The sequence below is a fragment of the Glycine max genome, chromosome 1 (genome assembly GCF_000004515.6).
Source record: "Glycine max cultivar Williams 82 chromosome 1, Glycine_max_v4.0, whole genome shotgun sequence".
Lineage (NCBI taxonomy): Eukaryota > Viridiplantae > Streptophyta > Magnoliopsida > Fabales > Fabaceae > Glycine > Glycine max.
The window spans coordinates 55,788,303-55,812,606 of record NC_016088.4 but is presented as its reverse complement, the minus strand read 5'-3'; the positions used below and the strand labels follow the sequence as shown (position 1 = coordinate 55,812,606).

The window sequence follows — 24,304 nt, the reverse complement described above, 5'->3', positions numbered from 1 at the left end:
CACTAATCCACCGAGATTGGTAGCTGTCTCAAGAAATGTAGACGAGTGAAGTTGAGTATAGTTGGTGAAGTTTAAGCTTAACTTGCAGGAAAATAAATAACATTAATTTTTTAACACTAGTTTTTTTAAACATCTAATACTAATCATTTTTATTTATCTTTTTTTTTTCTCATATCATATCGTCAATGATATCTATGTTTTTTTTCTTTTATCTCATCTCTCATTAGGTTTCGAATAACAATTTTGGTGTCTGAGATTCTTGTTAAAGAAAAAAAATGGATTATTCAAGTTTAACTTGATAAATGAGTCTAACTATAAACTTAAATTTAACTTAAAATTTGAATGAAAGAAGTGAATCCTTATAATATCACTTTCTGCCACTGTCCACCTCGCTCAATGCCTCAATCAATGTCATGATAGCAGTTTACCAGAAAAACTACCCATTTTGTAGCGTGGAAAATTCGGGCCACCTCAAATCAAAATTAAAAAAATGTTTTACAAAAATTTAAACGAGTTATATCAGCTGTGATGAAGCAGACTCACTTCATCAAGTATAACTTTTAAAACTCGAACATGTTGCAATTCATTTTGGTGGAGTCAGGTTCAATTCGGTACTAATATACTATTAATAAGCACATTGCAAGTTTTACATTTCATAAAAAGCAATTCATTCATCAAATAATCTATATACCCTTTCTTTCCTTTTTAAGTTTTTTGCCCCATTTACATATTTTGGCTTTGAGTCACGATGAACGGCATGTTTGAAGTCTACCGATCGCACCATTTCAAGTTCCAACAAGTAATGATCTATTAGTATATATATATATATTGTCTTAAGGACATTAGTTAAAAGAATCAATAATAATAAAATTTTCGTTAAAAATATATATTGATTTTTTTTATAAGTTAAGAATTTATAAGAATTTAAAAATATATTAAAAATCAAGATAAATTAAAATATATTGTTAATATTTTTTCAATTTGTTAGTCATTAATGAACTAGTTAACATTTGGATATATAGACTATATAAGTCCAGTTTTACAAATGATGCATATATATATCTTTGGATCTAGGGGTAGGTTTGAACACACCAAAGTCCAAACCTATATTCCGGGACTAATACCAGTAGGGGCATGGCTAAGGCTAAGTGTGGAAAAGAATACAAAATTACTGAAGCAGTTGAGGATCATCAATTAATAATGAAATATGTTTTGACTGTTTTGGTGTCTTTGTTATTTTAATTTGAAGAAGCTATATATTATAAGGCATATATGTTCCATATATTCCGACAGGTCGTCCCCCTCGTGCTGTTAGTAAGTATGTCAGTTATCGACATCTCTTTCACCCAAGCTAACAACCCTACTCAAATACTAATAACTAATTAGTAAACAAGATGCCTTATCACTAAGTACGTATATGTTGAGATATATATGAACCAAATGTGTTTGAGCTATATATAGCCTAAATTAAATGCTATAATTTGGAGCAGAAAAATTGCACTTTATTTCCATACATCAAATTAAGTATGCACAAGAGCGGGAGAAGCACTACAATATGATATTATGGCTTGTAAAACCTATCCTGCTCCTCGCAATATCTTCAACATGTTTGCATGCAGAGAGTTGCCTTCAAATTCTAACTAAACGTGCTGACAAATGCTTTCATCCATGCAAATAATTTGTACAAGGAATTGAAGGGAAACTCACAGTCATAGATCCTCATAGAGCTCAGAGGCACTGAACAAAATGATCATTCCTAGTCGTACTTCCAACAAGTTCTCCTTCTACTTATTAGGTTAAATTTTTTAAATAGGTTAAAATAAAGTAGGTTCTGTTAGTTTTTAGCAGTTTAAATCTGTTAAAAATGATCATTTATAGCGATTTTAAAAAAACGAATATAAAAATTACATGATTAAAGACCTAATTATTAATTATTTTTAGTTTATGAAATTATTTAAAAATTCTCAAACAGTTCATAATTAAAGTTCAACCTGATCGCCTTTTATTTTCATGATTCGCAACCTCTTATCTCTCGTCGTGTTAGCCGTTAGAATACGTTTACAAGAAGATCAATGAAATGACTTTCTTTGTTAAACTCCTCTGTCGTTTGGCTTTTTAATTCGTTATTCCACAAAACATTTTGATAAATATTTTCTTTTCAATCTATTCCCTTATATCATTTTTTCATTCTTAATAATGAAATAATTTATATATATGATATATATTTGGTTTTAGAAATTAATGGATATGAATAATCAATGTAAAGCTTCTTTACATCCAATAAAAATGATAGTATTTAGCAATATGGATTATTAAAATCCATTTTAAATTAAAAAGAAAAGTTTTTTAAAAAATTCAGTTACTAAGTAATGTCTTTTAAAAAAAGTTGTAACGAGCTTTTTTAAAAATTTTGTATCAAACCAAATTGTTTTATAAGTTATTTAATAATTTATTAAAAATATATTTTTATATTTATTATCAGTATAATTGTTTTCAAAATTATTTAATTAATATTAAACATAAATGAATGTTTATAAATAACTACTAGTAAAATTAAGTTCTGTTGCATGGTGGGCCAAAAGCATATTATACTGTTTAGTGGGCCCAATATGGGAGAGTTCATCCTTGACTTCTAGAGAGCTCTTGGTGGTTCATTTGGTGGATGGGTTAGCCATGGGTTTAACAATTGAGATGTTAACACTTGCACCGTGGGCCCAAAAAAGGTCATCTCGTTTGTTTTTGTCGCTTACATCAAATCAAATGACCATAGCTAGATGCTCCAATTTTGTTTTCTTGTGCAAAGAAGGATGTTTTCTTAAGTCCAAAAAGAAAGCTAATTAGAAAGCCCAATGTTTATCTCCAGTCGGTTCTAGGCCGGGTAGAACTTCCTGTATTCCCATTATTAATAATGGGAGTGTAAGAAATTGACAACAACCTTTTAGGCTCTTTGATCATATTCCCCGTGCAACATACAAACTTCCAATCAACATATATTAGGAGGAAAAAAATGTTATAAAAAATTTTATACAGTATTTCAATCGCAATTCACTATATATGTAAAATTTATTAACTTGATTATTTTAAAAGAATTCAAACAGTAATCTATGATTACATGATAAAATAAAATTATTTTATACTGATAATATATAATCATTAAACTCTATATAAGCAGATGGTATTTGAAAAAAAATATTCAGAAAAAGCTTATTTGGATAGATTAATTAAGATTTAAGGGTCCACCTTATTAATTGGAAAGTTATCTACTATGTCTATATGTATAGGAAAGTTGGATGATTGGATTTCAAAACACTTGCTTAGTAGAAGACTAGAAACTAAAAGTTTCTAATAATTAGAGTGAACAACGTGCAACGCACCATCAAACATTTAATGTGTAGATTTCTCTCAATAAACTTTTAAATTGTGATTTATCACTATACCAACAATTAATTCCTTCCACAAAATGCAACTTTCATTGATAATCTATCCAAGTTTAACTAACATTTTTTTTGTCCTTTCCAGAAAAAATTAAAATGAAATAGAACCAATATTTTCTTTCTATTTTTATCATAATATCTAAATAATAAATTATTAGCTTTTATTTTATCATATCTCACCTTATTTACCAAGAGGTTTGGCACAATTAATATGACAATGGGTGCATGTGTTATTGGGAATTTTTCAATACCTTAATTCAATTCCTATGTATAAAAAAAATATATATTCCACCTTATTTCATTTCATTGCCCATGGTTTCATTGATGCCATGTGGTGTGTTTAAAAGTTGTCAAAATCCTATTGATAATCCAAACTAAAGGTCTTTATCCATTGGGTTAATAATTAATAGTTTAATCGTACCCATACAACAGAAACATGAGACATGCCTCTTGACTTGGACTAGCAAGCACATTAATTGTTATAAAACATTATCCAATCATTATATCATGCAATGCACATTTTGTGGTGTACATTTGGACATTGCATGGAGTATTAGGTAACGAAGTTATAAAAAATAAAAATAAAAATGAATGAAAGAATCGATATTAGAAACACGAGGGGATCGACATCCAATGTACACCAAGTGTAAATATTTTATAGCTAAACCGTTGAGCTGGTTGACTTCAATTAAACATTGAAGAGGACCTTCTTTCTCTGGCTTTTATGTTAGACCAATTCTAACCTAGACTTGGGCGGCCAGAAAACATTTGTTTGCTTTTTTAGTTTCTACCTTTCTTCTCAAAACGGCGGCATGCAATATAGACGAAATACATTTGTTTTAGATTTTGGTAAAATTGAATTTAATAATATTCAAAACATTAATCAACATATTGTTGTTATAAGTGAAACTGGACTTGATTTTTTTAGAAAAAACATAATTAAGATAGAAAATCTCACTTGTAGCCGACTAGGTTCTCTAACAAGGTTAATCATCAACAAATTTAATAAATCTTCAATTTCATGGTGATTATTTTTTAAAAATATTAATTAAAAATTGAGAAAAAAAATTATTATGTTAAAAATATATTTCAAAAGTGAATTTTAAAAAAATTATTTGGACAATAAAACAAATTATTTTAAAGTGAAATTATAGTCTATGAATCTAGCATCTAGAATTAATTTTTATTAACGAAAACGTTAACAAATTTATTTTTTCAAAGTTAATTGTATTCATGGCAAAAATAATTTTGAAATTTAAAAAAAATATATCAAGCAACATATGCAACCGTGTAAAATAATTACTCTTATTACCGGGACTAGAATTATGGAAGAGGGGTGCTAAGAATATACTATCTAAATCATGTTATTATACTAGTTCCTTGTGTTTTATATACCAACCGCTATGGAAGAACAATAAAATTTAAAATTACAAAACTCATATTTGCATATTAAAATTGTACAAGTATAATAATTTCTATAGCCACGAAAGAGAAAAGAAAATTGAGAAAAATGTGAGATTTAAATGAATAGTATATACTAGGGTCTATATATATACAGATATTATAATATAAATAACTCTTAATACTACAATAAGATAACAGCAACTCTTGAGACTAAGTTAACGTATGTGGCAGAGGGGGTCGCACAAAACAAAACACTAATTAAACAATAAACGGTAGCGATGGCCGTCCCGGTGTTTTCTTTGGCGAGATTATTCTTCATCCCTCTGTACGATAATCCAACTCTATTCATTGGTTTGACGTACGCATATCGCTGAATAATTTATTAGATGATTCTTACCCGCCCACAAAAATCACGTTGTGATTATCTTATCGTTGTCTTGTAGTAATGACTAATGAGAGACACTTTAAATAAGCTTTTCTTTGTTTTCGTCAAATCTCAGTCTAGTGTGACTTGCATATTATATTATCAAATGGAATAATATTTAGGATATGCAGGTTGGCGAATTAAGCCGGCCAGAGGATCACTGTCTTGAAAGCATTTCTGTTGAAGGGAGGCCAATGAATTTTCCGGCGGCTTTTCTTTCAACCGTTGTACGCCGTATTACTATATTTAGTTCATTGTCAATCCTCTTCAAAGTTAATTAATTTTCCTATCACTCTATCAGGTATTAATCTCTATTCAACGATTGAGCATTTGAGTTTTGAAAAATCAGCCTAGTCTTAAAGATACTCCTATATAGGAACGTTAACAATCTCAAGTTTCAACAGTAATAACTCAGCTCGTTTCCTGTAAAAAAAAAAAAAAGTTATAGCTCGCAGGAATCTGCCACATGTCTCACGGCTATAAAGCTTGGTCAAGAGTGGAAGATTAAAAAGTTTGATAAGTTGTATGTATAATCTTAAAACATTGACTTACAATGTGTTTGGACACCTTTCTTTCTTATGTAAGTCCTTCAACAAAATCATGTGTTTGATATATCTTTGATAAACATACTAAAGGATTGTGCAAATAGTATAAAACAAAAAATTTAAGTATCTTATTCATGAAACTTGCTCATATCAAGCTATTTATGTAAATTCAAGTTCTAGATAAAGGATATTTTATTTTAAATGTAAAAGAACATAAAGCAAAGTTGGTGCTAAACTAAAAGCAAAGCAAATTACATGTAAGAAAAAACACAAACAATTGATAGGTGAGAGCAAAAATAAATAAAATGTTGGAGATTTGACTATATTAAGCTAACAATATCAGCAGTTATAAAGGTTTTCTTTATATAATGTTTACTCTAATGCTACCTTAATCCACTATGGTGCTTTAATTATAATCTTTCACGTGAAAGAATCTAAGTAGCTTAACTCAACTCCTAATCTCTTAGCAAGTCAAACTAAATCACTTGGATTCAAAAACAATGACTTATTAAGATTAACAAGTGTTATTTCAGTCATAAACATAACAAATATTCGATATTATTTTCAAATGTAAGTAAAAAAGAATTTCTCAATGACATTTTAACTATGAAACATGTTCATATGGTTGATCACTAATGATACTAACAAACAATCCTCCATCCTTAGATAAAATATTCATTAGATGTTCTATTCAAAATGTAGTTTTCAGCATTTTTCAATGTCAATAAAAACAAAGAATTAAAGCTAAGGTAATCAAATCATAAAACAAGCAATCAAAATGAAGAGAAGTAATAACATAGGAAATAACATTGACTAAATATAGAGATTAATTACATGAGAGTAACTTAGCACACCAATCCCTCAATAATGGATGAACTAGTCTCTCGTTGTCATGAGAGACCTCAAAATTGTAAAATGGAAGGGAGAAGATGAAGGAAAATAGAAGATGGAAGCTCCGTAGCTGTCCCATACAACCCTTGGTTGATGCTCTTTTCCATCCCAATGAAAACAAGGTTTAAATGTGTGCAAAAAGGTTGCACTATCTTTTCTACAAAATGGATTACATGGTGAGCCCAAGGTTTGTGCTAAGCATGCATACAAAAACATCATTTGGTTAAGTGACTGTAAGTTGAGTTTGAGGTGCGTGTTTAACCCAAATCTTTGGTAGTGAGAACAATTTGCTCAACGTGCACCAAGCTTTAGATTTCCCTCTAGCAGTCTCTAGATGCTTGCAACATGGCCTTTCAAGCTGACTCTGACGCGTTAAACACGTGCAAGTGCACTAAGCGAGCTACTTCATCAATTTAAAAATTCTTTCTTTCAGGTTAATACACGAAAACTCTACAAAACATAATTAAAACTAATGAATTCATTATAATTAAATTCATAAAGCTAAAAAATAAAGTTCTAACTTATTCTGATCAAACTAAGTCATAAATAAGAAGAATTAAAATAATTGTTGTGAAAATTAAGTATAAAAATTAAACATGTACAACAATTATCACCATGTCTAAGAATGCAAATAATGTAGAAGTTACTTGTTTCTGCTAAACATGTAAAGAGAATAAAAGCATGTGTTGCTAATTAGGTTTCAAATACACACAATCAAAATCTAATAACATACTATGCGATATAATTGAGTTAATTTAATTTATTGATATAATATATAAATTTTAACATTATATATGTATATATATATATATATATATATATTTAAATCATGAATTAATATATATATATATATATATATAATAGTTTGTAAAATATCATTTATTAAATATATAATTAAAAGTATAAAATTTAAAAATATAAAATGCCAAGTCAGATTGAAATGAAAATGTAAATTGGTCTTTAAAATATATTAAAATTAACTTTCAAAACTGGAGTACGTAAAAAATAATTCTAAGCTGGATCTGATTAATATAAACGCGTGCATGCGTGGAGAGGGAAAAGGTTTGGGAGGCTGAATGGTATTTGTGATCAAATGGGAAAGCAAGTTGGATTAATGGACGAGTAAGCACAGCGACGTTAGTTTGGTGAAAAAACCTCTTTGGGTCTTTCACGCCATGTGTTGGCTAATATAATAGGTGGGAGAGATAATTAAAGGAAATAAACGTAACATCTAGCTATCTCACTCGTTACAGGTGTATAGCACTATCACTGATTTTTTAGTAGTGAAGCATTGCCTCTCACATATTAGTATCATTATGTTGGCGAAATCGCAACAAGCCTTTGGCGGCAGAATGGAACATTGAAATGGTTCCTGTTCTTTCCATACCAATTATATACCACGAAATTGCTTTCCATGTTAAGTGGTGGAGCTAGTTTCTCTAGCTGTTTTTAGAAGATGTTATATTTTTACAATAAAATTGTATAACCTAAATAATATATATTTTCAATCTGTTTTCATGACAACTTATCTTATTTTATATTTTTCGTTATTTCTTCCATTTCTAGTTTAATTTTAAAGAAAGTTGTATTTAAATATTGTATATTTTTTTCTCTCTTTACAATGAATTTGGACAAAGAACTTGTCAATTGAAATACCTGGTGTTTTCTTTTTAGCTTTTTTAATTATACCATGCATGCATATACAGTTTTGCTTTTTCCCCTCTAAGAAACATCCTAGAGGCTGCTTCAAATGATATAAACCATGGAACATTCTAAATTTATTCTCTTTCTTAAAACACGTCAAAATTGAGATGTGGAATCCTTTAAATGTTTTTTAGGTCACCTGGGGAGTCAGCAGACTTAGCAATTTTCGTCGTCAACCAACCGACAGAAGTCCACGACTAGGTAAAACGCGCAATCCCACTGGCCACCAACCATCTTATCTGCAGACGGCAGGAATAAAAAAATAAAAATGTTTTTTTCCCTTAAAATATTTTAAAATGTTAATTTCAATTGATATATATGATTAGTTAATTACCATTGCAAACAGTATCTATCTCAAGGGGTTTTCTTTTCCCTTTGTCTTTTGGGGGCGAGTCTCAATCAACATGTAATCATAATTTTAAGTCTGTGTTTCACGATATTCATGTTTAATGTACTACTAGTATTTTTTTTTTTAACAACCGTGAGTGATAAGGTCGAGCCTCCAGAGTCAAGTGATTTAACTAGAACTGCCATCATCATGTCCATGTAATTAATTAATGAATCAAAACAGAAACAAAAACGCATTCCTTTGTGTTTTTATTTTTTATTTCTTCTTTGTATGAATGCATGCGTTTATGCTCTGCCTCTTCTCCGGAATGTACAATTAAAATTAGGACAATCTAGAAAGAATCAATTTCATGTTATAAAATCTAGCTTGAATGCAAAAATATAAAAGAATCAACGTGACGTCACTGCAATGATGATCGATCAAACTAATGAATCAGAATGAGAGCATTCCTTTGTGGCGCCCGAACTGAACAAGCATTTCTGATCTTGTTCCTCCTCCTCCTCACTAGAATCAGACGATGATGTGAGTTCTTTGGCTCTTTGAACTTGACCCTCCCAATTGGTTCGAGCCAACACAATTAGCATGGTGAACATACAAGAGGCTTGAGCTGCCAATAAACCAAGCCACAAGCCTTTGAAATCAAAGCCGGCAAAGAAACTCAACCTCACCGCAACGGGCATTCCCACTAGATAGAAGCAACCCAAATTTATATTCGCTCCCAACTTGGGCCTTGCGGTTCCCCTCAAAACGCCGCAAACCGTTGTTTGCGGACAATTTCCAAGTTCACATAGTCCAATGATGGGCAACACCATCGATGTCAAAGCAATGATCTCCGCGTCACTTGTGAACATCGAAGCCCACACGTGCCTCACCGAAACTGCGAAAAACAAAGCCGAGAAACCCAAACCGTAACTGAAACATAACCCCACGAGGGCTGCAAGTTTTGCCTTTTTGGGATTCTCCGCACCCAGTTCATTTCCAACACGTGTGGAAACGGCAAAGCTTAGGGAAGATGGGAAAATGTATATCAGAGCAGTGGTTTGAATCAGAACACCCATTGATGCAACCGTTGCTTGGGGATTAATCAATAACCCGCATAGTAAAATCATGATTTCGTACCACCACCACTCCAGGCAAACGGAAATGCAACTTGGAATTGCAAGATTCAAAAGCGATTTCCAACCGCTGAAGACGCCCTTCAACGAAACACCGGGCCATGTTTTCTTGTATACGCCGGAGACCCAGATGTAGAGAATCAACGAAAAGACGAGGTTGAAATTCGTCCAAACAGCGCCTAAGGCAATGCCTTTGATTCCAAGCTTAAGCACAGAGACAAGGAAGTAGTTGATGGGGACGTGAAGGAGAATAGACAGAGAGGCAGTGTATGTGAGAGGCAGGGTTATAGATTGACTTCTTAAGTAGATTCTCAAAGGGTGTAGCAATGATTGTGCTACAAGATCGGGAATTGAAAATAGTATGAAAGATTGAGCTTCGGTGGCGATGTCTTCTTGTTGGCCACACAGGACCAATATTTTCTTCATGTTGAACCACAAGAATGATATAAAAACACAAGTTAGAAGAAGCAAGACCATTGTCCTCTGCATCGCGAGGCCCAAAAGTTTGAACCTTTTGGCCCCGAAAGCCTGGCCGCAAATGGGCTCCATGCCCATGGCGAGGCCCGAGAGAATAGAATAGCCCGTGATGTTGGCGAATCCAATGGCGAGAGAGCCACCAGCTAAGGCGAGCTCACCGACGCGACCGAGGAAGAGCATGGAGATTACGGAGCGAGAATAGAGTAGTAACCCGGTTAGCACCATGGGTAATGCTATGTTGGCTATGCATTTGACTTCGTCGAGGGCGAGGGAAAAATGGGTTTTATGGGGCTTTTGGTTATTTTGGCCTTGTTCGAAGAATGTTGTTGTTGTTGGGGGTTTGGGGATCAAAAGGACGAACATGTCAGGCTCCTCATGAATTTTGGTTGGGGGCATGTTTGGATGGCCCTCATTGCTTTCACACAGAGTGGAGGGAGATGATAACTGGCACATGGCTCGGAGACAGAGATAGTTATAAGGGAGTGCGTGTTTGTGTGTAAGTCACAAAAGTTTTGGTTTGGGGATTTGCGTTTTGCAACAAGAGTGTGTAAGGAGAGGTATTTAAAAGGGGTGGGTCATTTGAAGATTTTTGGACGTATCTGAATTTATTTATGGAGTATCTGAGACGGCCACTAATGGAAAGATAGGGTCGACAGAGAGTATTGGCGTTTCCGAGTAGTACCAACTCAAATGCCTCCTCCTCACAGTTTTTTTTTTATTATTTTAAAAAAGAAGCAAATATTCAAAGCGTATTTTTATGACCGTCTAATATCGTTAGTGCAGGGATTAGTGGTGAAAGCTAGTGTGGGCTTTGACGTACGTAATATATACTACTCCTATATAGAGTGCCTCGTACTGTAGGAAGGAATTACCGGTTCAAACGAATAAAGGTCAAAAGCGTAGTAATTCCATTCCATTCCAAAATGAGTTAAAAATATATATTTAACTAATGCACTTAATTTGTTTTGTGTAACCTCATATGATCGCTTTATATGAACTGGCCTATAGCATGAAGAAGTGTTAGGATTTGATGTATCCGAACCAAATAGGCAGAATTGCGTTTAGACGTCTTTCACTTTATGAGGAGAGGACCTATTATGAAAACGGCAGCTTGACTTACTGTTTCTAAGTTGAGAGTTTAATTTGGGTCTTTTATCTTTAAAACTTAAAACTCGTGTGAAATAAATGCCATGTCGGCATTCGTTGATATAATGGGATTTAAATCCACTTTGTTTTAAATCCGTGTAAGCTAATTTTGAGCGTGAAAAATTCATGCAAGTTTGTCCAAACGTTGAAAAATAGTACTATCACATTTATTTTAAAATATTGTTCATTTTAAAGAATGCATAATTAAGGTACTCTTCAAGTGAGTAATTAATCACTTAAAGCGTAAATTAAGAAATTTTGGTAGTTTTGATTTTAAACTTCAATTGTATTAGCCGTTTGAAACAGCTAACTACCAATTATGTGATTCTCTTGAGGTGATTGATTCAAGAAAAATATTCCCATTCTTCAAATGAGTTCTTGGTTCATTCAAGAAATGAGTTATTGAATATTATTGTTAGTGTTATGATTGAAAAAGACTTTGCTGTAGTTGTTGCTGATGCCATTCTCATTGAGTGTGGCATGGTACAAGTGGCAAAACCCCCAAGGGTTTGTCGTGACCCTCCAGTCGGCCCATGTTAACAATAGAAAAAGAAGAAACGGTGCTGGTCAAAGTAAATACTAGGACGGTGTCAATGACATGGCCATAGCAACCTTCGTATACGACTCTTCTTTGTAGAACATTGTCTTCCTCTTCAACACTATTCCTAGGGTGTCATGCACACGGACACAACAAAAATTCAAAGGGTGAGTAATTTTATTGTTATAAGTGAAAACCGAAAAGTGGCAAAGTACGATAGCAACTTCCATAAGTGAACTCATTGCCCTGTATATACACACGTGTCTCTATCGGTATCGAAAGCGTCTCTACGGCCAATTGCAATTTCATTTCAAGTGCTTCATTCCGGGCCTTCTGTCCTATTCCTTGTCTTCGGGTCAAAACCCATCTTTTGCTGCTTAGTGCTCATACGTGGTTTTCAACAAAACTGAGGCAGGTTTAATATATATTTACCATCAGAATTTTGTTGAAGATGCTAGATGTAAGTCTCCTAATATGAATTTGATTACGTTTCCTTAATTCCGATTTTGTTGAATGGAAATTTTGAAATTTTACTTCGTCAATAATTTTATATAATAAATATTTGCATTAAAAATTAATAAAATTGTCGATAATTTTTTTTCAATTATAATAATAAAACCATACTATAAGCCCGCGTGTGTATATACAATAACTTGTATAACATTATTTTTGTATTTTTTTGCATCATTATGACATGTAATAAATTATCTGCAGTGATGGACACAAAAAATATGTTATTGTACAAATTGTTGTATGAATTATTATATAAATAATATTTTTGTGTGTTGTATAAGGTGAATGCTTAATTTTGTTAATATATTGTATCATATTCTTAATGTAAACTGATAATAAAAAATTATACTAACGAAGATGAACTAATATAACGTTAAACTTTAATTTAAGTATATATCATTTTTTATTGTAAATTTATATATTGCATTGGAGTTTTGAAAACAACTGCTTTGAATTAATTAGCTTTTTCAATCAATCGAGTAATGTGAAAATTGAAATACATGCACGCCTTAGGTTCTGGGAGGGGTTAGTGAAAATATTTAGTTGTTTTAAAAAATATCTATTGAAATGTTGGACCCTATTTGAATTATTAAAATTAAAATTAAATAGCCATCGATCTTCTATAAAGTTATATGATAAAGATTTATTATTATCATACTTTCAAAATAAGAATTATTCTTGTTATATATCTCTCCTTAAGATATATGTTATTCAGTATGATCAAATTTTGGATGCTTATGATTGTCTAGTTAGACAAGTCAAATATTTATTTAGTTGCAGCATGGCAACGGTTGTCATGGCTTAAAATGAGTTAAATAGGGTCTAAAAGGTTCCATCATTTATGCTGGTTCCTCTTCCATAAGAATGGATTGCTTTGTGTTTGACTGACTCCAACTGTCAATATCAAAAAGAACATCTTATTAGTCTAATATGCAAAGAATAATGATCTTTTGAAAGTGGTTAAGACTCGGTTTAAGGGATATAATGAAACCCTTATATGGTCTTTTCTAGTAGGACTTGGGATGAAATGTGTTTATGGGGATTGAACCAGCAATTATTTATCACTGTCTACTTTCCAATCAAATGAGCCGTTAATTTTAAAATCGAATAAAAGGAAGGAATGTTAGTTAATGGTTCTGGCAGAGTACGCAAAGAGAGATTTAACGAAACTGAATATGAATGAGTTGACACACGATTTCCAATTCCGGCAATCAAAGACTATAATTTCTAGTTATCTTTAATCTTTTATTTATCCAATAAAATACATCCACCTCCATTTTTGTGAACCATTCGTAGGAAATAAAGGTTCTGTTTTCGACTTTAAACTATAGTATGTGGCAGTGGACCATCATGGTTTACTAGCTAGAAATTGTTAGTCAAAGCATTTGAAACTAACAATATAACTCAAGTTGGTGGATAAATGACGATTTTTCTTTTGAAAACCTTATAACGTACTCCATTTGTTTGCCCAACAGTGGTCTAGTCAAATATTGATACATATTGGTGGATAATCTCATTAATGAAAATTTGTGCCTAATTAACGTGTAATGACCGTTGCAGTTTTTGGTTTTTTCATTGCAGAAGTAACTGTCAAGCTTAACAAGAAGTAAAAACGTACAATCCAAATCGTATTAGGAAAAATAGAATAATCAAATTAAAAGGAAATTTGTACCCAATTAGTGTACTCTTTCTGTTTTGGACTCGCAAATCGCAATTTTGTCAAACATTATAGAAATATCTTTTATATATATAAAACATCAAAGAATTATCTATATATAGTGGGTTACGTCATGAATTCTTGATTTAGTGCAACAAAATTTATAGCGGATCTTTTCCATTTTTTCTCTCTATACCAATTGACGTTATGAAAGGGGAAAAATCGTCAACAAAAGAAAAGGGAAAATTATTGGTTGAATTAGTTTTTCAGATCTTTATTTTAATTTTTTATTTAATTTGATTGTTTTTTAGTTTAATTAAATTCGCTAATTAGATTCTTACAATCAATTTTGACTAACAACATTAATTATGAAATCCACATGACATTTAATCTGTCATTCATTGTTTGATATTAACGTCGTTGGTCATATTTCATGTTAAGAAATTAATTGAACTTTTTTTAAAGATTAGAAAACTTAACTGAACTAAAAAAAAAGTATTAAATTGAATTTTAACCAAAATTATAAGAATGTTTAAAAATAATATAATCTAAAAACTATCGATTTATAGAATAAATATCTAGCACATTAGCACTTGGCCCAACATGGCTTATCCAGCACACTTCTTATTTTTGGTCCAAGCTTCTTCTTTTTTTATAGGAAAAATAAGATTATATCATTTGAATAAGAACTTGATAGTACACTAAGAGGAATACAATCAAATATATGAATGCCAACATGAAATTTTAACGTTTTTGCTAACTTATGAGCAATTAAATTGGCTTGTTTCCGTGCGAAGGATAAACTTAAAGAAACTGATTACATAAAGATAGGATGTTATCCAGCTAAGAAATACCAAAAACTTTCGAGTGTAGCTTATCAACCTCGGCTTTGCAATCAAGTTCAAATATAACTCTTTGAAGGCCAAGTGACTGCACCCACTTCATAGCTTTGATAAGTCCCCAAGCTTCAGCCAAAAGTGGTTCTAGGCTCCCTTGCTGCATTATGGATTGAGCTTTAATAAATTGGTCCAAGCTTCTAAAGAGCCAAAGGCCTATTCCATCATCTTTTCAGCAAATGACTTCATATAAATAGAAAGTAATTTGGAGTTGAAGATTGCAGTATCGATTCTGATTACAAGTAAATATAAAATCTGAGTAACAAACATTTAGATAAATAGATCCTAAAGAAGAGATATAAGATTACAGAAACAGAAAATTAGTTGATAAGGTTGGTCTAGAATAATTAAACTAGCTTGAACCTTTTTTCTTTTCTTTGGGTGATTAAACGTGGACCTTTAGTTCCTACTATCTCGGATCTCCCAGCTCATTCTCCTTAACTGCCCCTCCGAGATGAATGAGGGCCTGATACAAGGTAAAACTACTTTTGAGAATTTCTCTTATTGAAAAAAAAAAAAATCTCTGAGAAACTCTCAAAAGCTGTCAAAAGAACTTACTTCTAGGCTTGTTGTATCCAAATTAACAGACTTTTAGGCTTGTTTCTCATTGGGCTTTACGAATTTTGTTCGGTGATGATTTTGCCGCACACAAGATATTTCTTCTATTGGAACTCCAAGTCTCTGATAGATGCTTGTAAATGAAGCCAGTCATCACGAGAACAAAAAATGCAAACAAGAAAAACAATCCAAACTTCATGTGCCAAAGCATTGTGGTACAAGATTGAACTATATTGACGGAGGCATTGATACTCTAATCAGCAGATGGAATGAGATTTTAAATGGAAAAATCTCACTGGACATTAACATAAATAATTTCATATAAAAATCTATGTAATTTTAATTAAATTAATTTTTTATGTAAAGATTTATCTTTCTTTACATGTCATGTAAGGTAACTCATGTGTTTAGACTTCTTGTAGAAAAGTAGTAACTAAAATCTTTATCTTTTGTTTCTTTTGTTGACCTTAAGTTTTCTTTCTTTTCTTATTTTTTAAAAGGTCAAATTTAAATGAACACTTTTAGATATGTCTTTTTATAGTTTATCTTTCTCTTGCACATAATGAGATATAAGCTTTCATTATGGGACCACTTGTCTTTTTCATTGTGATAGCTCACTTTGAATTGATCAAAGTGTGCATGAAGGGAAATCAAAACTAAATGCACGAGCATGTTTTCATCAAGTTCTAACTTTTCTTAGAGCAAAATCCTCTTAAGCATGATTAAACGAGACACACCTAGATCAATAATCTTGAATCCTGCTTCTAATTTTCATTATTCTTCAACGAAGCATTACACCATTAAATGGAAATATCTTTAAGTTCCAATAAACACTTAACAAAGCGTACCAAAATCATCGCATTTCAATTTTATTCCAAACATATTGTTATGAACCCACAAATGATATATACTTAAAGATTATATATAATTCTTCAAACAAACAAAGCGGATAACGAAGATTAAAGACTTGGATTGTCGAAGAAAACGTTTTAATATATATATATATATATATATATATATAACACCATGAACCTGACAACTTTAATGCTTAATAATGATAGCTCTGATATCACTTGTTGGATTTTCAGAAGATCCTTATAAAATACCAATAATCACCTAGAATACATTACATTAGATTGTTTTAAGAATACTTAGACAAACAAATGCAGCAAAATATGAAGAATAGTTAAACAATTGGTTTAATGATCTTCCTCAACTAAATCACAATATTCCTTATGAGACTGTCTTTTTCTCTTCATATGATGAGAGAAAAATTGTTTATTGATTTTGTGTATTAGAGACGTGCCTCAAAATCTATTAAAGTTCTCATTATCCTCTAATAAGTCAAAATGATTTATGCTTATTGGATCCATATTAATTTTCGATTTATAATTTAATAGACTCATCAAATTAGATATATCGAATTTATAAAAAATATAAATAACTAATATAAATATTATAATATATTATCTATATTAATTAATTAATTATGAATTATAAAATTTCTAACATGATGAACATTATAGGGATTGTGACCCTACCTAAACTTTTGGCAAAAAGGTAGTTAAGAGCATTGGTCATAAAATAGAATAACAAAAAAGCATCGGTATGTAATGTTATTGTTATATAAGAAAAATGGTTAAGTTACTCATTTGGTTCGTAATTTCATGATTCTTATTTTTTTAGTCTTTATAATTTGAAAGTGGTCTTTTTAGTCTTATAATTTACATTTTAATTCCCTTTTAGTCCTTGTAATTTTGAAAGTGATCTTTTTAATCTTTATAGTTTTGTGATTCTTACATTTTTAGTCCCTATAATTTTCAAATTGCATGAATTAAAAGAGAATTAAAATGTAAATTATAGAGACTAAAAAGAACACTTTTAAATTAGAGAGACTAAAATGTAAAGTATAAGAATTAAAAAAAAAAACACTTTCAAATTATAGGGACTAAAAAGATAATAACTATAAAATTATAAGAACCAAATAAATAATTAAAAAATATATATAAAATTAAGTGAATGGGAAATCCAACATGAATGGGAAATCCAAGTAAAATGCATTAAAAAAAGCACCAGCCACAAGAAATCCAAGTGGATGCCGCGAGCGATGCCACAGAGGAAGTAAAGAATGTTAATGTTTGACCGTTCAATTTACAGCCATAAACTCCTGGAATGCCGAGATAGCAGCCAAAAATTAGATCTCCATGGGCAGCAATGAAGCAAGAGTAAAAAACTCTTGTGGTAAGCATTCCAGGATATTTTTTACCTGAAGCATTTCGTATGTAACCTCCTTCCATTGTGCTGACTGATGCAGAGATTGGAAAAGTGAAATCTTGAAGAATACTTGAGAACGCCCGAAAGCTTCAAATATACAAAAGATAATCATAAGGGAAATACTTTATCAATTAATTAATGATAACTGACAATAGTTTTCAGATAAGATTTATATCTTTCAGAAAAGCGTCAAAAAGATAGTATATACTTCAGTTATTTCAAATCATGCTTAGATGAGAAATATTGTAATAAACTGAAAGTATCAATATAAAATTAATTTATTCACACAGATAAGAAAGAGGATACTTTTCTCAAAAAAAAAAAAGAAGAAAGAGGATACATATCATAAAACTAATTTCTTTCGATAAAAAAAATCATAAAACTATTTTTTCACATCTCAAATTATTAATGATTAAATGATTTATAAATCTTAGTTAAATTACTAAATAAGCCGATTTTATAACTTGCGAATCTCTTATGTATAAACTCATATGTTTTTTATTCTTTTTATGAATAAACTTACTTTTGTTTGAGTTAATTTTTATGGTGGTGGTCCTGGTTTTCAAATATTTTAGGACGTGAAAATTTTATCTATTAGATATTTGACTTTGGTAAATATTTTTTATATTTTATAATTAAATAAAATTTAAATTTATACATTTTAATTATAATTTTTTTTATTTTAATCTAACTAAATTCTGATACAAGATAATCATTTTGATGTGATATGAAATTAATAATCTAATCATATAAATAATATAAAATAACTTTTACATTTACCATACGTTTTATTATAATTCTAATTAATATATTTTTCTTCCCTCCCATTAATGTATACCTTTTCCTTCTCTCCAAGTCATTTTAATTTTTTAGGGAATCAAAATTAATCATCAAGAAAATTTAATCCTTTATTTACCTCTCAGAATTTTGAACCAAATATCAAAATTTTACATAAATCCATTTTTATTTTACTTTTCTCTAACCAAACAAGTATAGAATAAAAAACGGATCTTTTCAACAAAAAAGGAAAAAGAAAGAAAAAAAAAGAAGCTGAGAGAGACTAGAAGCCTAGAAGGGAACTAAAAAGGAGAGAGGCAAACGAATTGGAGAGAACAATTTGAAAGCAGCAGTCTGGGCGCGTTTGCATTACATGCAGTATAAACGAAGGCAATGAGTTCCAAAGAGAGTTGCAGAAGTGAACTTCGCATTGCGATCCGCCAACTCAGTGATCGATGTCTCTACTGTGCTTCTAAATGGTATCCCTCACAAAAACCCTAATTCAAACCAATTGGGGGTTTCAACTTGACCTCAAGTTTTGAATTTGGAAGTCCCCTTTTACTTTTCTAGGTGATTTCCCCAAATGGGTCGTTTGTTTCTGACGAGAATGTGGTTACAGGGCGGCAGAGCAGTTGGTGGGTATTGAGCAAGACCCTGCGAAGTTCACTCCCTCGAACACGAGATTTCAGCGTGGGAGTTCGAGCATTCGCAGGAAATACAAGACTCATGAGATCGCGGGGACCCCAAGCGCGGGTGTTTCGTATGTTGCCACACCTGTGATGGAGGAAGATGAACTTGTAGATGGCGATTTCTACCTTCTGGCAAAGTCCTATTTTGATTGCCGTGAGTATAAGAGAGCTGCTCGTGTTCTTCGTGATCAGAACGGAAGGAAATCGGTGTTCCTGCGCTGCTATGCTCTCTATCTGGTCAGTTTTGTGTTCCCTCTTTTGCTCTTGATTGAATGTGTCTTTTCATCAATGGCATTTTACGTGTTTGTGTGATAGTGAAGCTTGGACTTTTTGAGTTTTGGTGCATTCTGGTGTTGAATCTTCTTTTCCCCATGATTCGTATGTATCATACTATCATTGAAGAGAATTTGATGATTGTTTATTCACGTGTGTATATGCCTTTGGCTAACAAATCTTCTTTGATGATTTTAATTCGGTTATTTCACATTTGTGGAGACAGGATTTAGGTGAAGTTAGTGGAAGTATAGAAACATGACATAAACATGTCTTACAGTTCAGTTTCATGGCAAAATCTATTTCGGTTGGAGATGTGGGTTATCTTCTAAATGGATTGCAATTAATAGGTGGTAATACACTCTATGCTGCTATAGACCATTGATTACTTTGTTCTTAGGAAAAGTTCCTTAACATATTATGTTTTACATTTTTTTTTCTTCTTTTTCTAAGCAAAGAGGATACTATGAAGCCTATACTTGATGCAACACTGGCATGATACGACATAGATACAGAGGTAATAGAAATTCTTAAAATTTCAAAATATGATATGCCATAGATATATCAATATAAATCTTCAAAAAAGTAAATGCACAATATTTATAGAGACATTTATCATTCCTCATTAATACATAATTATATCAGTAGATGGTGATCACGATTTACAAAAATGATACTTGCGATAATAACACAGACCATTATTACATATGTATACATTGCTCATATCAGAATATGTTCTTTTATGATCATGTTTCAAAATTACATGTTTTTCCCTGACCTGTCTCGGAATTTCAGAAAAAGCATAATTGGTCCTACTACTCAAAACAAGTTTTCACTCTATGTAATTGCCTACTATTTACTTTAGCCTCAAGGATATAGTGGAAAACATAGAGCCACATGTAGTTTTAGCTCTATTCAAAATATTGGAGCCTTATCCCAAACATATCAGTGAATAAAATTGGAAAAAAAAATGGAGTATTCTCCTCCTATATATATCTAAAACTACCATACACGTATCAGTATTAGATACAAGTATGTCACCACTTCTTTGCCATTTTTGGAGTATTTGAGCATCATTGGTGGTGGGTTACATCACTTTTCATTCTTGGTGTCTAGTGCTGTCAAGGGATGTTTAGCTTTATTATATGTTCTGTTTTTCTTAATCTGGACCTGTACTCCCCACATGACCATTATGGTAAATGATTGTGCAACTTCATGGTGTACGGTTTGGCTCAAAATAAAGTCTTTAGATCCCATGGTATGTAAAAAGTCTAACTATACTCAATTGACTTCGTTTTGGCCACTCATTTACATTCAGTGAACTATGTTATCGCGACATTTTATGCATGATTCTTTGCAAAAGGGTATGTTTCCTTCTATAAGAATAAGCTTGACAACATTGAATATATTTGCGGAAGCTGCAGTAGGTGTCAGGCCATAAACAGTACAAAACCATTGGGTGAATGGTTAATGTGATAATTGATCCCATGTTGTACATCATCTGGGATTCAACTTTCCATCCAATGATATGTGCAGGATTTTTATAAAATGAACTTTTTTATATATTTTTGTTCCAGAAACAATTTTTTTTTATATTTTTCTATCATTTTGACTCCACTCATGTAACATACACTTTTCTAAGAGAAAATTTCCATCGACTACTTTAGTTAATCCATACCCTTATATCTATCCATAGATAGAGAGAGATTGTTGATCATAGTATGTGCAGCTGCATCATTTGTTTACTTTTCCTTAGTGAAATCAAAATAAAAGCAATACAGTGTACATTGTTCCATGTTAATATTTTCCCATAATTTTTTACTTTTTACAGGCTGGTGAAAAGCGGAAAGAGGAAGAGATGATAGAACTTGAGGGGCCTCTGGGTAAGAGTGATGCTGTCAATCATGAATTGGTTTCTTTGGAGAGAGAGTTGTCAACACTTCGCAAGAATGGCAAAGTTGATGCTTTTGGTTTGTACTTATATGGTCTTGTGCTCAAACAGAAAGGCAGTGAGAATCTTGCACGTACAGTTCTTGTAGAATCTGTGAATAGCTACCCTTGGAACTGGAATGCCTGGACTGAGTTGCAATCCTTATGCAAAACAGTGGATATATTGAATAGTCTTAATCTCAATAGCCATTGGATGAAGGACTTTTTCCTTGCCAGTGTTTACCAAGAACTAAGGATGCACAATGACTCTCTGTCAAAATATGAATACCTACTAGGAACCTTTAGTAATAGTAATTATATACAGGCACAAATTGCAAAAGCCCAGTACAGTTTGAGGGAATTTGACCAAGTTGAAGCAATATTTGAAGAACTGCTGAGTAATGATCCTTACAGGGTGGAAGACATGGACATGTACTCCAATGTGCTTTATGCTAAGGAATGCTTTTCTGCTTTGAGTTATCTTGCCCATAGAGTATTCATGACTGATAAATACAGACCTGAATCTTGTTGTATTGTTGGGAATTACTACAGTTTAAAGGGACAGCATGAGAAGTCAGTTGTGTATTTTAGGAGAGCCCTTAAATTGAACAAAAACTTTTTATTGGCTTGGACGCTTATGGGGCATGAGTTTGTAGAGATGAAAAACACTCCTGCTGCTGTGGATGCCTATCGTCGGGCAGTAGATATAGACCCACGTGATTATCATGCTTGGTATGGACTAGGACAGGCTTATGAGATGATGGGCATGCCTTTCTATGTGCTTAATTACTTCAAAAAATCTGTATTTTTGCAGCCAAATGATTCTCGTTTGTGGATTGCAATGGCTCAGTGTTATGAAACTGATCAACTTCGCATGCTTGATGAAGCAATAAAGTGTTACAGAAGGGCAGCAAACTGTAATGACAGGGAAGCAATTGCTCTGCACAACTTGGCAAAACTTCACTCGGAGCTAGGGTGCCCTGAAGAGGCTGCATTTTACTACAAAAAGGACCTAGAGAGGATGGAATCTGAAGAGAGGGAAGGACCTAAAATGGTTGAGGCTTTACTCTATCTTGCAAAATATTACAGAGCACAGAAAAGCTTTGAAGAAGCTGAAATTTACTGTACACGTCTTCTGGATTATACTGGCCCGGTGAGTCTAAATATCCAACTCAACTTTCAATTTGAAACAGGTTAGTTAGTGTTGTCTAATCATTTAATGGTTTAAATCATTCTTCCAGGAGAGAGAAACAGCAAAGAGTATACTTAGAGGAATGCAGTCAACACAGTCTAATTTTCCTTCCATGGACGTTGAGCATTTTCCTCCCTCTTGATGAAGTACTGATGTTTTATGCTGCATTTATGAGTTTTTGTATAGATGCATCAAAACGGATGGAAAACAAGGAAATTGCACTTTGATCTTAATCCACTTGTTGTATTTTATTTTGACTTGTTTAATTTTTTGGTATACACAGCACTTCCCTCGTATCAGTGAACTGGTGGGTATCGACACAAATGACGAGTATTTGTAATTATTTATCGGTATTTATGAATTTAAAAATCATTCAAAATAATTAACATCATATAATATTATATAGGAATATATTACTTTGTTTGTTTACCAAAGATATCTTTATGAAATAATAAACAATAAGTAGTTGTCACGTCTCAATGATATGTTACAAAATGACATGTATATAATAATAAATATAAATAAAATATTTTCAAATAAGTTACTATTGTTAGGGTGAGTATTATGATGAACACATTTACTCGTTAGTTATTCCATCTCCAGTTTCATCACCGGTAATTTGTGTGTATTTTCGCTCACGCTCATCAAATGAAATGTAAGCCAAGGGACAACAAATAAGAAATAAATAAACTGCAGTATTAGATATTAAACGTTCTGCATTTATAATTCATACCTTAACCAAATAAATCAACTAAAGTGGATCAATTTTTTCTCTTCTAAATTTTATTGAAATAAAAGAATAAGTTTTCGTTATCAGTGTTTTCAGATTTTAACTTGAACTATATGTTAGTTTCACAGTTTCAGTTTCTTGAATAAGTTTTCGTTATCAGTGTAGGGATATAGTAGTTTCACCAATTTTTTGATGTTAGTAACATAAATTTCTTGAGGAGACAACGACGAAGACGATGATGAGGATGATGATCCATTGGTTAGTGGGTCAATAAAAAAATATATCAAGTCGAAAAATTCTTAACAATTGAAGAAAAGAATTAAAACGTAATAAATAAGAATTGGTTATTCAAATAGTAAAATATAAAAAAGGACTTCATTTACATTACAAAAACACTAACAAGATATTTTCTAACATGCTTTTTAAGACACGTATTTTATTATTGCTTAAATTTATTTGAAATTACAAAATTATATGATTTTCACTTCTTTTTAAACAAGTCTTATTTATATCAGCATTCTTGGTTTGTACGATAATTGTTATAAAACTATTTCATAAGAGATTGAGTTCTAATCCAGTACAACGTTCAACATAGAAAATGTCTTATTCAACTTTGTAACTTTTTTAAAAATTAATTAATAATTAATGATGTATTAGGAGTGTAATAGAGAACCTTGATGCTCGGGGTGTATTATTCTTCCAAAACATGTTTAATTTCGTAATTTTTTAACTAGACGTGGAGTGCGTTTGTGAAAAATTATGCCCTAATCTTCTTTTATGCTAGCAAAA

The 24,304-nt window shown here is 31.7% G+C and overlaps 2 protein-coding genes and 1 long non-coding RNA gene across 4 annotated transcripts; 2 read left to right on the top strand and 1 right to left on the bottom strand.

The window, feature by feature from the left end:
* The first annotated feature begins 5,011 nt into the window (after window positions 1-5,011).
* LOC121175148 (uncharacterized) lies at window positions 5,012-8,876 on the top strand. The gene is made up of 2 exons (XR_005892295.1): window positions 5,012-5,563; window positions 8,537-8,876. It is a non-coding gene; the product is annotated as an uncharacterized lncRNA (long non-coding RNA).
* Window positions 8,877-8,972: 96 nt separating this feature from the next.
* Window positions 8,973-11,107, bottom strand: LOC100811560 (protein DETOXIFICATION 49). The gene has a single exon (XM_003516641.5). It carries the CDS (start codon window positions 10,794-10,796, stop codon window positions 9,171-9,173), a length of 1,626 nt encoding a protein of 541 aa, XP_003516689.1. The 5' UTR covers window positions 10,797-11,107; the 3' UTR covers window positions 8,973-9,170.
* A 7,837-nt stretch (window positions 11,108-18,944) lies between these two features.
* On the top strand, window positions 18,945-23,018 carry LOC100789971 (anaphase-promoting complex subunit 8). Of its 2 annotated transcripts, none has more exons than XM_003517409.5 (4): window positions 18,945-19,181; window positions 19,322-19,628; window positions 21,496-22,746; window positions 22,835-23,018. In XM_003517409.5, exons 1-4 carry the CDS (start codon window positions 19,096-19,098, stop codon window positions 22,925-22,927), a joined length of 1,737 nt encoding a protein of 578 aa, XP_003517457.1. In that variant the 5' UTR covers window positions 18,945-19,095; the 3' UTR covers window positions 22,928-23,018. The 2 variants fall into 2 exon arrangements, with proteins under 2 accessions (XP_003517457.1, XP_014632426.1); XM_014776940.3 differs by having other exon boundaries at window positions 19,025-19,181; window positions 19,273-19,628.
* Window positions 23,019-24,304: the final 1,286 nt, after the last annotated feature.

Bases quoted from the DNA above. Each gene is read 5' to 3' on its own strand.
- LOC100811560 (XM_003516641.5), bottom strand. From the start codon at position 10,796: ATGTGCCAGTTATCATCTCCCTCCACTCTGTGTGAAAGCAATGAGGGC.
- LOC100789971 (XM_003517409.5), top strand. From the start codon at position 19,096: ATGAGTTCCAAAGAGAGTTGCAGAAGTGAACTTCGCATTGCGATCCGC. The intron at 19,629-21,495 runs GTCAGTTTTGTG...TACTTTTTACAG, and splicing joins GCTGCTATGCTCTCTATCTG to GCTGGTGAAAAGCGGAAAGA. The intron at 22,747-22,834 runs GTGAGTCTAAAT...TCATTCTTCCAG, and splicing joins TTCTGGATTATACTGGCCCG to GAGAGAGAAACAGCAAAGAG.